Source organism: Dermacentor silvarum, chromosome 6, assembly GCF_013339745.2.
Source record: "Dermacentor silvarum isolate Dsil-2018 chromosome 6, BIME_Dsil_1.4, whole genome shotgun sequence".
Classification (NCBI taxonomy): Eukaryota; Metazoa; Arthropoda; class Arachnida; order Ixodida; family Ixodidae; genus Dermacentor; species Dermacentor silvarum.
Genome location: NC_051159.1, coordinates 184,388,618 through 184,404,562, shown reverse-complemented (window position 1 = coordinate 184,404,562; position 15,945 = coordinate 184,388,618). Strand labels below are relative to the sequence as shown.

Below are 15,945 nucleotides of genomic sequence, written 5' to 3'. Positions count from 1 at the left end.
CGCTCATTGTTCAGCGAATGTATACTATAGGGGTATGCGAATAACAGTTCTTCAGACCGAATCGAATTCGAATCGAATAGAGCCAGAAGCGAATCTAATCCAATATCGAATATTTTTGGAATAGTTTGCGAATAATGTAGAACCTTCGCCCCATTAATATCAAACAATTTTAACATCGTGGTATTCACAATAATAGGTTTCTGTCATAACACAACGCATTATAAAGCATCCTTAATGAAAAGCACAAGGAGAAAATTCGTAACAACTAAACAGATTCTTCGCACGACTCAGGGTCGTGCATTATCACATAATCAACCAACCAATCAATCAATCAATCATCGATCATTTATTTACCGTGCCCAGGAACAATCATGAGGTCTAAGTACTGGAGCACGCATACATAGAACAAGAAAAAAATACAGCAGGGGAATATCGGTAAAAAAAAGACAAAAAAAACAATGAATAAAAATAACAATCTTGAAAAGAACAGTGTAAATACAAGGCGCAAAATGCATACATACGAAAAAGGGGGCGAAGGGAAGTTGAACAATATGTGAAACTAAGACACAACAACGCAAAGCTCAGAACAGAACAATGACAGCGAGTTGTGAAAAATATCAAGGTCATGAAAGTGGCCGTTATAAAGACTCTGTATTCTGTGGACGGTTGAGTGTTGGTGGTGACAGGCAGCAACATGGAAAGGTCTGTGTTCTCTGGTGATCTTGACCAGACGGCAAGCGACGGACTGGCGCCGACTCCAAACAAACACTTATCCTAATCTACACAAGCTAAGACAAATACATGGCGAAGCGTACGCAGAAAAATGTCCGTGGTGTGGCGAAAAGCCTACATGGCACACATCACACTCATGTGCGCCAGAAGACCTCCACAAACGAACACACAAATTTTCCAAACAACACTTTCTAAGGCAGTGGGAGGGCAAGGACAATAACTCAACAGTGCTGGAGCAAGGTCCAGCGTCCGTGTTAGCAACGCGGTGATGAAATGTGTTTAGATACTTTTTTTTGGACTCGATCTGTAATGTCACTGTGTGATCTAGAGATGCTGTACCAGACGACCGACGCGTATTCGAGTTGAGGAAGACAAATTGCTGTGTACAACTTGCGGAACGGTATAGCAGAATTGAATTCTCTCGATAGTCTGCAAACAGTGCCAAGAGTGTGCATACCCCGCATTTCAACGCGTTTAGTGTGAGCTGAAAGTGTAAGGTTGTATCAAATAGTACACCGAGATCATTCATCTCACGGACCTTACACAATGGTACTAAATCTACTCAATAAGAAAAATAAATGCTTGCTGTTTTGCGGGTGAAAGTCATGACTTTGGTCTTAGCAGCATTCAAGGTTAGGTTATTATCTGTGCACCATTTAGAAAAATAAAACAGGTCAGACTGCAGGATGCGACAGTCATCAACAGTATGAATTGCCTTAAAAATATTTGTCATCTTCATATAGAAGGAATGAAGAATGCTGAATGACGGAAAGAACGTCATTAATAAAAATTAAAAAAGGAGTGGTCCTAAGGGACGCCGCTAGTTGCCACATAAGAAGACGACGTTTGGCTATTGACGTTAACATCACATGATCTACCAATAAGATAACTCCGCAATAGATTTACAATTGACGAGTCAACACAAAAGTGGTGTAAGCTTGATCAGAAGCAGTGAGTGGCTGACCACATCAAAAGCTTTGCTGAGGTCACAATAAATGGTGTCAACTTGCCCCTTTGAAGCACCGGCGAGGAGATCTGTGTCATGAAACTTGCGAGATTTGTGATAGTGGAGCGGCCTGTGCTGATCCATGCTGATTTGCTGAAATCCATGCTGATTTGAGATCAGTGCGTTCTTCACAATAAAATAGAAATTGTTGTGAAGAGCAAACTAAAAAATCTTAGACGTGCCACAGAGAAGAGAAATCGGGAGATAATTTGAGACATCGGTTTTACAGCCAGACTAATTTTAAAAAGTGTGGACAGCTTGCACTAGTGGTGCAAGGCTGGAGTACACAGCGGGGCTGGTGATCGACCTAGCTTCTTCCAGGTTTTACTAGGCTTGGCTAAGTTTTGCTAGGAAATGCTAACTGCTGCCAGGCAAAATATTGACAATCGGCTCGCCGCCGAGGCGCAGATTCTCGCTTGGCCGAGAATCTGCGCCTCCGCATTCCGCACTTTTCCGCACTTACGTACGTAATTAGCGAAGCTACGGTAATTGACTTTCTAATTATCAACAATAGGTGGCTACAGTAAATTAGTACTTTGGGGCCCGTCCTCTATGTGATCTATGTGCGTCTGTGTTGTCGAAAGACAGAGAAAAAGAGCGTCTGTGTCGTCGATGTCGCCGCCCCTCGGCGACATCGACGACGTAGGCGCTCTTTTTGCGGCCAGTTTCTGTTTCAAGGAGCCAGCCAAGGGGAACTAATTGATCGCGTAGCTCCCACATGAACTCGGCTATTCAAAATTTGATCATTGGGATAGGTAGCGTCAAGGACGGGCCCCAAAGTACTCATTTGTTGTGGCCACCTATTGTTCATAATTAGAAAGTTGATTACCGTAACTTCGCTAATTACGCACGTAAGTGCGGCAATTGCTCTGTACCTAGAGGCCGTCAATCCGTACACTCGAATGGTAAACATAACGTGACCAAGATTTATGTTTCTCTCATTTAAAAAATTTGGTGCAGCTAAAAAAAAAAAACACCCTGTATACGTTTACCATATAGCTGAAACTAAACGCTCAGAGCGTAAAAATAACTTTAGGACTGCTTCCAGGTTATTCCGAAGGGAATATCAGTTTTCCGTCACGTATATAGTAACAGTTACCCGTAAAATTCGCGTACATGCCGTATAGTGTATACATGATGATGCATTTGTCTACTTTAAGCCATGGCACTGTGAAGCCGTAAATAGAGAGATACAAGCTTTCCGCGATACGCTGGAGATTGCCTGCGGTATGCTACTACAGGTTCTCGTAGATAATTATCATATACACAGTGATCACATAGACTCACAGACAGCAATACAACTCTACCAAACACTTGCGCTGGAGATGCCAATTCATGACGCGGCACTTTTCTTCTGGCCGCTCTGCTTAACTGCGCGCACTTTGCAACGGCTCCGTTCGTCACAGCGGAGTACAATGCCTTCCCGGAAGCAAACCAAGCACCTCTTGTCGCCAATGCAACTACAGATGCCCTTAATCCGCCAGCGTGTCCTACATTATCGGGGCCGGTCTTCTGCAGTCTTCGAATTTCCACGCGTATTTAGGGTGTCCCAGCTCAAGTTATAGCCAAACTGTTAAAAGAAAAAAAAAAAGAAAAAAGATAAAGAAAAAAAATCACAGCATATCCACGGGGTGAATGATGATGAGTGGGCGAAGCTCCGGAGGGAATCATCGGATCTCCCGCTTAAGGGGACGCTAGCACAAACGCGTTAGAAACGTGCAGTACTCTCTAGTAAGGGGGAGCGGCCACAGCGTCTTACGCAGCCATTTACACATGCCGGAACGTGCACCGCGTTTGCCGACGCCATCACATGACTGCTGAGAGAGCATACCCCCCGTATTCATAAAGGCTCCTCGACTTGAACTTGACTTGCCACCGCCTTGGGCAGCGCGTTCGAAACGCGTTGAAGGTAAGGCGGAGAGGCCACAGCGTCTTACACCAGCTTCTTACACGGGCCGGAACGCGCTAGCACAAACGCGTTAGAAACGCGCTAGAAACGCGGCCTTTCGTTAATGTTGGGTATTTATTGTCATCGTGGTGCGTGTGTCTATGTGCGCTTCGTGGCGTAGTGGTTAGCGCCGCGCGTTCGGAAGCGAGGGGTCCCTGGTTCGATTCCGCGCTACGGACACAACTTTCGGAATTTTTTTTCATAAAACGCCGGAAGCGTTCTCCGGAAGCCGGAAGCTGTGGAAGCGGAACCGGAAGCGGAACCGGAAGTGGAACCGGAAGCGGAAGTCGGCTTCCGGTTATACTATACGTATACATATATATGTATATATGGGTATACATACATATACGGACACACAACGCCATCTATTGAGCAATTCATAAAACTAGACGTGGCTACCTACTACGACGGGGACGAACGGGTGCCGCTATAAGGAGCTCGCTATAAAAATCATCGCCCCTTCCTCTCCGTGAAGATGGTCGAAGAGCGAAGCTGTGTATATAGTAGCCGGCCTGCCGCGTCGGGCCGGCTGCAATGGGAGAGAGCGTCCGAGCCGTAGTTGCATTCACGGCCGCTTGGCTGGCCCGACTGGCGCTACTTGCGGGGGATGGGACGCGTCGGCGTCCACGGGCGACGGCCTTCCTAGCGCGTTCCTCACGCTTTTTCTACGACGTTCCCAGACAAGAGTCCTTGACCAAAGCTCCGTATATACAACCAACGCCAATGCTAACGCGGACGCCTCTCAAAACTTACTCCTCCGTTGCACCTCCGTTGCAACTTACTCCTCTGCGAACGTGTTGTCTTTTTCGGCCTCCTCTGCTCCTTTGTCCCTGTTTCTAGCGCAGTTAATATCTTTCCAATATGTACGTCAACCCTCCTCCCCGTACACCGAGGTTACACCCTCGAGGTAGGGGGAGTTTGTATTCCCGAGGTACACCCTCTCACAGCATTCTCACAGGGGGAAAGGGGTCACTCCAACACCTTTCCCTCTGTTGAGCTCTTCTTTTCCTCTCCTCTCTCGCTAGGTCACGTGGTCTCTTTTTAGCCAACTCCGACAACGACGGCACACGGTCCGCATAAACAGCTTCGCTGTAAAAACACGCTGCAAGTTACGATTATAAGACCCGCGGTGTTCGGTCGTCAGACACTATAGGCTTTATAATAATATCTTGCGCCTTGCTTTATTCTTTCTTCTTTTTTGCCACCCAGTATAAATAGCACGTACGTGGTACCAAATGCGCAGACTGCCCCGGCTGCGGTATGGGCGACTACCACTGCTCGGCGCTGCACGTGTGCGACGCGCACTGCGGCCACATCTTCTCGATCGACTACCCGAAGCCGTACGTGAACAACCACCGGTGCGCGTGGCTCATCGTGGCGCCGCCGTCGCACTACATCAATGTCACGTTCGAGGACTTCGACTTGCCGAGCGCCGAGCACTGCGCATCCGACTACCTGGAGTTCTACGACGGTCGGGACCAGGAGCAGGAGAACCTCATCGGCGAGTATACGCGCTGCATCACTTCTGCACATGTGGGGGGAAAAAAGGACACTCGCGAACTTGTCGAACAAGGCTTCTCTGCTCTAGTGAACAACGGATCGAAAATATCGTTTTAATTCTTAAAAATCTAGAGAAAGAAAATAAGAGATGGAGGGCAGAGGGGTTAACCAGATAAATCTGTCCGGTTGGCTACGCTGCACTGGGGCCTGGAGCCGTTCGCGGCAATGTTTGGTCCTGCTCGGTGAAGAGAAAGGATGTAGCTCTGTATTTTTTTTTACCATTGTAGCTATATGCCTAGCAAAACGTAACTATGTTAAAATAATCAGAGTCGTTCGCTGCGTAGTCATTGTTAATTGCGTAAAGTATTTTATTTTCTCTTTTTTACTTTTCCCGGCTTGTTATGAAAGAGGGGTTCTACGGAAGTCGTGGAAAGCCGTTTCACACTCCCTGAGAATGTCTACTGCACCCGCGAGAAAGCGTTCGAGCAGGAAAATATTGTCGCGTTGTCGTGACAATGAATAATGGGACACTGCCAACGGTGTGAGATAAGAAGTTGACTCTTTATTGGACGAACACGCGTGTCAAAATAGAATCACTTCCCTCGAAAAAAGGTGCGTGCGTGTCTACCATGTGACCGGCTTCCCACACTTCACATACACTTTTTTTTTCAACTTTGACAACCCTATGATAACGCTTTAAAAGGGAACCAGTTGAAGTACCGCATTTGAGATCTAGCATGGTATGGACACTCAGTACGGGTTCGACTTTGTCCTGCACTGTACTCTGCAATTTTTTTCATTTTTTATATAGTTCTCCAGCGTCCCTTCCTGCCGCCGTGGACAATGACGAGGGTACGCAGGGAGAGCGGCCAGGAATGGTTTCGCGCAAAGCACCCTCATCCAATCCACTTTATCACGACGCGGTTGGCGAGGCCCCTAGGGCGAGGTTCGGGCGAAGCTGGCAAAAGGAAAACCTACACGCCTAGAAGCCCTACTCACGTTGTACGGACCGGGTCTGACGAACTGTGACGAATGCTTAAATTCGGCACTTTTCGGTGTAAACCGATTTCCTTAAACTGGAATCGGCAAGTGGTTCGCGGCATTTATCGATAAAAACCAAAAATGTCTATCCTTATATATATATATATATATATATATATATATATATATATCAGAGTTCTAGTTGTAAAACATAAATACCCCAAAAAGCGGATGGGAAAACGGTTCCGCGGTAGCTCAATGGTGAGAGCATCGCACGCGTAATGCGAAGACTTGGGTTCGTTCCCCACCTGCGGACAGTTGTTTCTTCATCCCTTTCATTTCCATTAATTTATCATTTCTTTAATTCAATTTGTGTGTGCAAGTAATTTCCCCTATGTTGTTCTTGGTGTCAATGTTTGTTGGCTTCTTATGAAATGATTAATAAAAATCGGGCCCCTCGGTTCCCTTTCTTCTCGCTCACATATATATATATATATATATATATATATATATATACAGTGAAGTAGATGCGCGTATGAAGCGGTTTATTGACGTTTCGCCGCGGACCGGCCTTCGTCAGAATACAATACATGGCGTCAGTACAGTTTATATACATGTGCATATCAACCGAATGAAGATATGTTTACATGAGAAACGATAAAAATGTTTCTACAAGTACGTCACTAATCCTTTTTTTTTTTGTCTGTTTGCTTGATAACATAGCCCATATTGGGTGACGTCTTTTGTTGTCACCTGACGATTGGTTTTTGCACTTCATTTCTGTGCATTTTTATGCTTTGTATTTTTAGATGTGTTTGCAAACGCCATCTGTGTATACACGTATCAGCTCTCCTTTGAACGATTGACATGCATTTTGTTCGCCCATTTTTATCGTTTCTCATGTAAATATATCTTCATACGGTTTATATGCACATGTATATAAACTGTACTGACGCCATGTATTGTGTTCTAATGAAGGCCGGACCCCGGCCGAAACGTCAATAAATCGCTTCATACGCGCGTCTACTTAACTGTGAATATTTACCCGGACCCAGAATCGCTTTTTTCTGGTATATATATATATAGGAGCCTCTCGGGAAATATATATATATATATATATATATTTCCCGAGAGGCTCCTTTGATTAAAATGCGCAAACGCTAAGACAGGAAGGGCAGTGGAAATTAGGGTTTTCTTTTCTTTCTCTGTGCCTTTTACTTTTACGTCTTCTGTAAGGTGCAGTTATGTGCACCAATACTTGCAAGTACCACTCTTTTACGATTTACGCCCCGAAATAGCTTACCTTGAAACTGCTTTTTAAACTTCTGCAAGCAGAGTTGGATAAGTATCGATGCGAATTCTCTGCGAGAAAAATAAAATTGAGCAGATCAAACAAGTTTTAACAAATTATCCAGAACATTCATCGCTTAATTTAAAAAAAAAGGAATTTAGATTCAGCTTTTAACTATGGGGAGGTCTTAATATTCGGTTACCAACTTCACGACAGAGTCTGAACGAAACTTACGTCGTCGCTGGCACATAATTCAAACGTCCGGTAACTCTACAGTGAAATACATCGAGCCCATCACACCCGCCCCCAATGGCTCGCTGGCTATGACGTTGTGCTGCCGTCGCGGCCGCATTTCGACCGAAATGGATCTCAAAACCGCCCGCATGCTTAGATTTAGGCCTACCATCAGCATAAATTGAATGTTCCAATTGAATGCGTAAGTTGCATGCTTGAATTGCAATGAGCAGTATTCTTTGCAACGTTGATGACTGGCAACAGAAACAATGCACAACTTCACAACGGGTCGCACCTCGCAGGCCGCTACTGTAACAACTCGATGCCCCCTCGCAACGTGGTCTCCAGCTGGAACACGCTGTCCATCGTCTTCTCCACGGACGGCAAAGGCACGGGACGCGGGTTCGCCCTGTCTTACCAGTCACTCAGTTTCCAGCTGCCGGCGGACCTTAACCAGCTGTACTTCGACAGTAAGTGCTATACATGTGAACGGAAACACGTTGGCTGGGAAAGCCCAGGAAATGCTTGGGTATACTATCGGCACTTTGAGTCAAGTTGCTGGCGATTCACGCAATATTACCGTAAACTACTTTACTTTCGCGAGTATCCAAAGTTTTCGGCGATCCTTAAAATAACTTGGGCTGAGGGCCTAGTTTGTATGTACACTTATCGCCTATATACGAATACACTCAGAGGCAAAAAGAAAAAGAAAACACACCCAAGGGACACTGTTCGTATGGCACCGTCTCGTCCTCTAATCTAACGCCTTGCTCAGCGACCCGTCGTTTTAGTCAGTACGTGGACTATGTGCGACCTCTTTTAAAAGCGAAGCTTTTCTTTGCGAACCTTGCCGGGTTTTCGTGACCGTGGGTTCTGCGGCGTGGCTGTGGTAGGCTAACCAATCACAGCGGAGGACGTCCTCGCCCGACGTCACCGCCGCTGGTTTGTTTGCACGACCACTAGATGGGAGGGGGGGGGGGGGGGGGGGGGTGCTCGCCTCCGCGCAGCCGTGGCGGCGATAGTGCGGGAGAATGAAAAAAAAAAAAAAAAAGAACCAGAAAAATTGAAGGACACTTTGTAAATTCCAAAGTGTGTTCGGCGAAAGACTGTGCCCATCCGACTGGCTACCGCCGCATGTGCATTCGCTCATTCTTCTTCTCGCGTTTGGTATTGGCGCTGATTGCCAAGAGAGATGTTAACATGCTTGCTGCTCTAAACCATGGGAACACACAAACTCGTGTTTCGACTCTTTGTGCACTCACACAAAGCTTCGCTGTATGTGAATTCCAACTCGTTGGATCTGCTGAATTTTTAATGAACAGACTATAAGCATATCTCGCGCAGATCCGCAAGAATGCCCGCAACAGTGGAAGTTCTACAATGACCACTGCTACAACATGTACGAGGAGCCGGACCCGCTTCAGTGGTACGAGGCCGAGGCCAAGTGCGCCGCCTGGGGCAAGGGCCGCTCGGGTCACCTGGTCAGCATCCTGGACGAACGCGAGATGGCCATCATACACTACTTCCTCACCGACATTTGGAAAGCGCACAGGAAGTCGCTCTACATCGGTACGCCCGCTTTCGCGCATTACCGTCTTCGCCGACGAGAGTCTGTTTGCACTTCTACCGTCTGTTTGCACTTGTTTCTTTGGTCAGCTGTGTCAGATTGTTAGCTCGCACCACCTATGACATATTTCAAGCAGAAGGGGTTCTAATCGTATCTTTCACGTGCAAGGTCTTGATTCAAAGCACACCGCATGGCTTGCGGCATTCTGGCGAAATGCATCTTGTGGAATGAAAACAATTAAAAACGAACTTAGCCCTGAGCGGCTGAGACCTGGCATGCTCCTGCTAGTTGTCAGAAAGTGATGCGTCAGGCTGTTACCAAACTCCTTTACAACATCACCCTGCCTGAGTACTGCGTCACCTCCGAGATAACGGTGCGCTGTTTTTGTCTTGCCAATCTGTACCACATATTACACAAGATAAATGTGGCGTCTAAACTGGAGCTGTAAGCGCAGCGGTTCGATAGGCGGATTTGTCTGGCTTCAAACAACGTTGTGAATTTTGCATATTTATCGTGGTGTCCAAAGCATGGCGACCGTGTCGTGTTCCGGCTCCTGTAATCGCTTTCAGCCTCATGCAGCCACCAAACGCATAGCTAACTTAGAAGGAGCCGTCGCTGGGGCGTGGATATGGGCATTCAACAAAATATGGCGTTGGAAATATGGTGTTGGAAAAACAACACACAATGTTTACGCATATCTGAACAATCTTATTGGCTACGTGTGTTTAGAAAGAATATGATTCTTTGGAATTTCAGCCCAATAAAGTACATAAAGCCTAATAAACGAAGCCACAAGCACGAAGATCAGTCGCTAACCACCACGGTGACTGGACGATTGCAGCCCCAGATCACAGAGCTCTAATAATTTCCACATAGCACAGATCAATGGTAATTTCAGTTGAGGACTCTATGCAACGCGTGACGCGACGCTAACTTGGAGTACCGCGGTCGTCAGTGCTTGCCGTCAGAGAACGGAAACATCTTGCTCATGAACTGAAACGCGTCGCAAAAGCAGAGTTGGTTCCAGTGCATAATAACATTTTCAGCATGTCGCGAGCATGAACGGAATAAAGAACACCAGTCGACGTTTGCACTCTAGGCAGTGATATGCGCAAGCGGGCGTTGGAAATTTCTGAAAAACCATCGCCATCGGTGACGTTTTGTGACGTCATTAATAAACGCCACTTATTAAGGAATCACTTTTACTAGAACGTTTGTACTAGCGCGGACTACTTCGGTACTATGCAATTGCAGCGAACCCGCTTTCCTATGTCGTTCTCTGTGCAGAAATTCATTCAGAGATTGCGAAAGTCAGTCTGCTGGTCGGTCTCGAAAGTCAAAAGCGCTGCTGCCTTCGGCGGCAAACAGCCAGTACATCAGCGCTCTTGTCACAATTGAAGCAGCTTATCTGCTTCAGGTATTTCAGTCATTCAGGCTGCACCTCAGGTATTATACCAGAGGCTATGATAATTAGAATACTTTATTTCTGCATTTTACTCAACCACGTCGAGAAACAATTAAAAACGAGTTTTTTTTAATTGAAGAACTTTTTTGTTCTTTTACTGAGCATGATGGTTTTATGAGAGGCCTATTGACAGCAGCTTCTTGTAATGGTCCACAACTTCAGTACAGCAATTCATTCTAGAAAACAAATCAACAATATTGCAATACATCTATCAGAAGCATTAAATGAAGTATTACATGCAAAACTGATTGAAAATAAAAGAGAGATAAGCTTGGTATTGATTCTACGATAATTAAATATATTTTCTTTTACGGTAGAAAACAGTTGGTTGAAATATTTGGATAACGGTCGCGTACGTTGCCTGCGACGTCTAGAGTGTAACTCGGGAGTCCGTCTCGTGACCTGTCTTGTTTCTTGTGAGCATTCCCTTCTTTCTTCGGTAGATATGTAAGATTGTTTGCGGATGACTGCGTGTTATTTCGCCGCGTAAAAACTGTCGCGTACCAAGTTTTGCTTAATGACCCCTCGCGAGCTGTTTTCAATTTAAATTAAATTCTGCGCAATTTCGTGCTAAAATTACCACTGCTTATGAGACACGCCATAGAGGCGGACTCCCGATTAACCCGCCTGGGGTTATAATTAAGGCGCGCCTAAATACACGATTGCCTTCGTCGAAATGGCACCCCGCAGCAGAACGCCACAGCCACCGTGCTGCTCGTTCAACGTGTCTTCAATAAAGGTCAAACACGTGGTTCCAACACTCGTACACTGAATCCATGGTCAGTAAACTGGCCAAATGCCACGCTACTTGGTAAGGGAATGCCAGCAAACGGAAAGAATAACTAGAAAAATGTCGCAAGGCAAGACACAGAGAAAGCAAAAGCAAGGCCAGCGAAAGGTGTATGCTATTTTGTGTCGGTCAGGTTGCGAGCTGCGAAGTTTTTGTTTCCCACGTGGCGCTCAGTTTGTCATTTCTTGTTGCAGGTTTGACCGACGCCGCGGGCGAAGGTTTCTACCGCTGGAGCGACGGTAACCCCATGAGTTATTCAGACTGGTATGTTAGGTACGGCCGTATTGAGTGTACACGCACCGTGCATGCTGCGCCCCCCGTGTGCCGCGTTCGCGAAGGCTGCCTCTGGTCATCCACTGCTGCCACGCTCGCAAGCAATTCGCACGAGGCGACGTGGACGACATTGGTTGATGAATTTGTGTAGAACGATGTGGAGTGAAAGGAAATGAATAAGGTGAAATAGTTTTACGAGTAGAGCGTTTTATGTACAGTTAGGTGCCCGAGAGTAGAAAAATACAGTCTAAGTTCCCTCATTTTGTTCACACATAAAAAAAGAACGACACTTCAAACTCAACATGCTGTTTTCTGTCCGTAATAAAAACTCCAGTAGGCCTGAACAGAAATTGTTTGCTGCTGCTGATAAATCTAGCTTGCGATTTATTGAATAGGGATATTGTAGGAACCCGCACAGGAAGAATGGTCGATGAGCAAACATGGCGTTTTAATGGAACAACGAAGTGATGATGATGATGCGGGTTGACCGAAGAAGTTTCAACACACTCCCCGCACTGTAACAGTAGTTTCAAAAACCGTATCTAAAAGTTCAGGTGCCCAATTCTTGGCCAATCCCCCGGAGTGGGTACGACCCATGTGCTGAGGATATCATCATCATCATCATCATCATCATCATCATCATCCCCGCTCCAACAAGGAAGGGTTATTTCTGTGCCCTTCGCGAAAACTGTCCGGCGACACCACACGAAGACGTGGCCAGCGCAGAACTCTTGCACATGCGTTGTACGTTGCTCGCTGATACGAGATAATTCGTATTGGGATCCGCAATGTGCGCCCGGTCCTTGTCGTCTTGTCAAAAGCAGGGGTGGGCTTCTATTACTGGCGGTAATTCCAGTGTTGATGCGAACAAGAGTTAGTTCAACGTTAAGCTTATTCTTGGTCCAACACTTGGTTGCACCCTGCATAAAGAGGACAGCCGCCTTTGCACTGCGGTGAGCTTACGTAAACGACCGGGCTTTGACGTGTTGTGGCTCCATGGTGCCTTCCGGTTCTTGCCTTACTGCATAGCTGATGGATGCTTCTGTCACGTAGGATTTCTTCGGTGTCAGTTGTGACAGGCAGAGAGCTACGTTGATAGCACAGCGACGGTCGGCCTTCTGTTGCCGGCACCTGTACTGGCCGGAACTCCTTCGATTCATTCGTGAGCCTTCGTGGTCATCACTACAATTAGCATGTGTTCGTTTGCCAGGATGGCATCGTGACTCTTTGGTTAAGATGTGCTCTTCGGGGGCTCCTGGACTTTGCCAGACCGTGTGTTGCTATTTTCACCGGTCGCATGTCCTGCCGACTGTACAAAGGTTATTTCGGTACCTCTGTAGCGACAAGATCTGCTTCTAATTTGTCTTTCTTGTGCCATTGACGTGGCTCTCAAGTCCAAAGCGATGACTTCAGTTTGTCTTCAGTTACGTCATTCACGTCAATTACAATGTTATTTCAGGCTTTAGACACGGCAATTTGCTTTTCAGTAGGTGCTACAATTTCATTGAAAATTTCTGTCTTGATGTCGTTCGTTTGTTCGTACTTTCTTCAATGTTTTCACGGCTTGAAGCTCCTATCTTACATTCTATAACCTGTTCTGTTTTCTGCAACGCTTCAAAGAAGAAAAATAATAGGCTGGCCATATCGATTTGAGAGAACTGTGACATCTTCACTGCTTGCATTCTGCCTCAACTCAATTTCAAATCTGATTTTAGACTTGAGCGTAACCAATTTATCCCTGTAGTCTACTTGAGAAGCATATTCCTCATATATGTCATCGTCAGAAATCAGTATTTCGACCTTTTCGTCTAGAAAACGAAGCCTCTCCTGAAGCATTTCGAGCCGGCTGCTCGTGAGGTGAAGTTGAGCATTTGTGGCCTCGCTAGGCGCCGTTTCGATATCGTCGGCGATGAGGCTTGCCGTCGTTCTGATTCATGGTCAGCTCGGCCTCCTAGTAGCAGGCGGCTGTCGGTGGGTGGACGGGGCCCGTCGGTAGCGTTGGCTCCGCTCTTCCCGGCGATTCCACGCGTGGGCTCGTCGTCAGTCGGACTGTTCGGTCATTGATTAATACAGCTCCCGGGTTTCGGCGCCATTTTGTAGAAACCCAGGAAGGGCCACACAGGAAGAACGGTGTTTTATTGGAACAGCGAAGTAATGATTATAGAGGGTGACCGAAGAAGTTTCAACAACAATAAGGCTCCGCTTAAACGGAGCTCGAAAGGATCGACAGAAAATAAGTTCCGTTTATCAGAAGTTTTGTTTATGCGAAGGACTCAAAAGTTACGAAAAAAAATCGTTTTATTTCAATGGCGCCGAGTGCTTTAATTTCACTGCGGTGAAAAAACGACGTTATTGCACTCTGTTTGAAATATTTCATCAAAGCTTCACGCACACGAGGTATTTGTTTACACGCTCTTGTTTTTTGACTGTCGCCATCACGATGCACAAAGTAACGTGAAAATTATCGATGGGAAAGTCTTAGAGCAGCTTCTAATGTCACAACAGCGGAACTGGCTGATGGATTGTATTTGCTAGAATATTTTCCATCACCGCTTGACATGCTTGTCGACCTACTGATCTTTCATAGGAGGTATATATGATGACCGATGACGTAGTGCACTTTCGATTGCAGTTCCGTTAAAAAAAAAAAAAGAAGCTTTCGGTTTAAACGAAGTTTGCCAACATTGTTTCCATGGGTGGTCAACCAAAAGTTAGAGCCCCCGTCCCGCTTATCCGGCGTTTTCCTTAAAGGGAATTTCATTTATGAGCCTACTGTATTTCATTCGGCTTAGTATGCAACGGGGCTGGTTTCTTCTCGTTGTAAATTACGAGAAGAAACCAACACCCATCTGGAGCATCTTTCGGCAGTACCAGCCGTAAAGCCTCTGAACATTTACGTGACTGCTTAAACAGCTCGTACTTTCTCATCAGCTTTTCGATCCAACATAATTGGTTACGATGTCGCACAACACGTTTATATGGACATTTACAGCGAGCGAATCGCTAGCGTATATCGTAAGTCCGGAGAAACAGAAATTCAATTTTGAACATTTCATTTTGATGACGGTGTGAGTGCTCGACTTCCTAAAATATAATTGTCACAGGTGGTCGCGGAAATGTCAGGCCCAGGACACATCGCGCAACGAGCAGCTGTGGCCGTTTTCATGTTTTTCGGTTGGGACTGTCGCGTCTGTCTCGCAGGGCGTACGCGGGCCACGGCCTGTCCTCGCAGCCCGACTGGGTGGCGTACGAGGACTGCACCATGCTGCGCGTGGACAGCGGCCACTCGACCGCCCACTGGCACGACATCCCTTGCTCGCTGGGCAAGCATTCGCTGGGCACGCTGAACCGCGCGGCCGCCGCCGAAGCGCTGGCCGGGTGGCGCCAAATGGAGGAGCTGCCCATCACCACCATCAGCGCCTACATCTGCAAGATGAGCAGCCACAAGGCTGGTGAGCGCCGTTCTTCTGCGCTCGTGACGCCAATCAGAGCGTCCAAAGTCTGAGCAGACGACCGCGGTGACGCGTGGTCGCGCTGCTCTTCTATTGTGACGCAGACAACGCCCCTGGTCCCCCACCGTTGTACCGGCACATGGAGGCGCACGTGGGCGAGGTGCGGGTGGCCCCGGAGAAGTACTTCGTGTGCCGCAACAAGGAGGTCGTCTCGGTGGTCAACGTCTGCGACGGAGTGCACGACTGCCGCGACCGGTCGGACGAGAGCGGCTGCGGTACGCAACTTTGCTGTGGCCGCCACGCATGGCTAGACTGCTAAATATACACTGAGCAACGTGCGAGGCGCATTTGCAATGGTGTGATGTGATGCTTTCCAGATGCGCTTAAATTGAGGCGGAAAGACTCATTCGCTCGCTCGTTTCGCTAAACATTATTTCTCGTCTGTGCAACAGGAGTGACCTGTCCCGACGGCAGCTTTCGGTGCGCGAGCGGAAAGTGTGTCTCCATAGGCGCCTTCTGCGACTTCAAGGACGACTGCGGCGACTCTTCGGATGAAAGCCAATGCGGTGAGATGCCTTCCTTCGATGCGAATCATCCTTGCTGCGAATGTTTGACATGCACCGTTGCTAGCCTACTTTGTGCTTTGTCAATGATACTAGGGTTCAGTAATGCGCAACCTCCGTGCGTTTAGATCTTAAAGGACTCC

The 15,945-nt window shown here is 46.9% G+C and overlaps 1 protein-coding gene across 1 annotated transcript in view; it reads left to right on the top strand.

Moving 5' to 3' along the window:
* The window catches only part of LOC119456531 (uncharacterized), a 258,483-nt gene that overhangs the window by 177,959 nt on the left and 64,579 nt on the right, over positions 1 to 15,945 (top strand). The window contains exons 19-25 of the mRNA XM_049669942.1: positions 4,930 to 5,180; positions 7,988 to 8,162; positions 9,037 to 9,261; positions 11,709 to 11,778; positions 14,989 to 15,239; positions 15,344 to 15,514; positions 15,692 to 15,805. Coding sequence (XP_049525899.1) covers positions 4,930 to 5,180; positions 7,988 to 8,162; positions 9,037 to 9,261; positions 11,709 to 11,778; positions 14,989 to 15,239; positions 15,344 to 15,514; positions 15,692 to 15,805 — 1,257 coding nt within the window. The remainder of the gene's footprint in view (positions 1 to 4,929; positions 5,181 to 7,987; positions 8,163 to 9,036; positions 9,262 to 11,708; positions 11,779 to 14,988; positions 15,240 to 15,343; positions 15,515 to 15,691; positions 15,806 to 15,945) is intronic.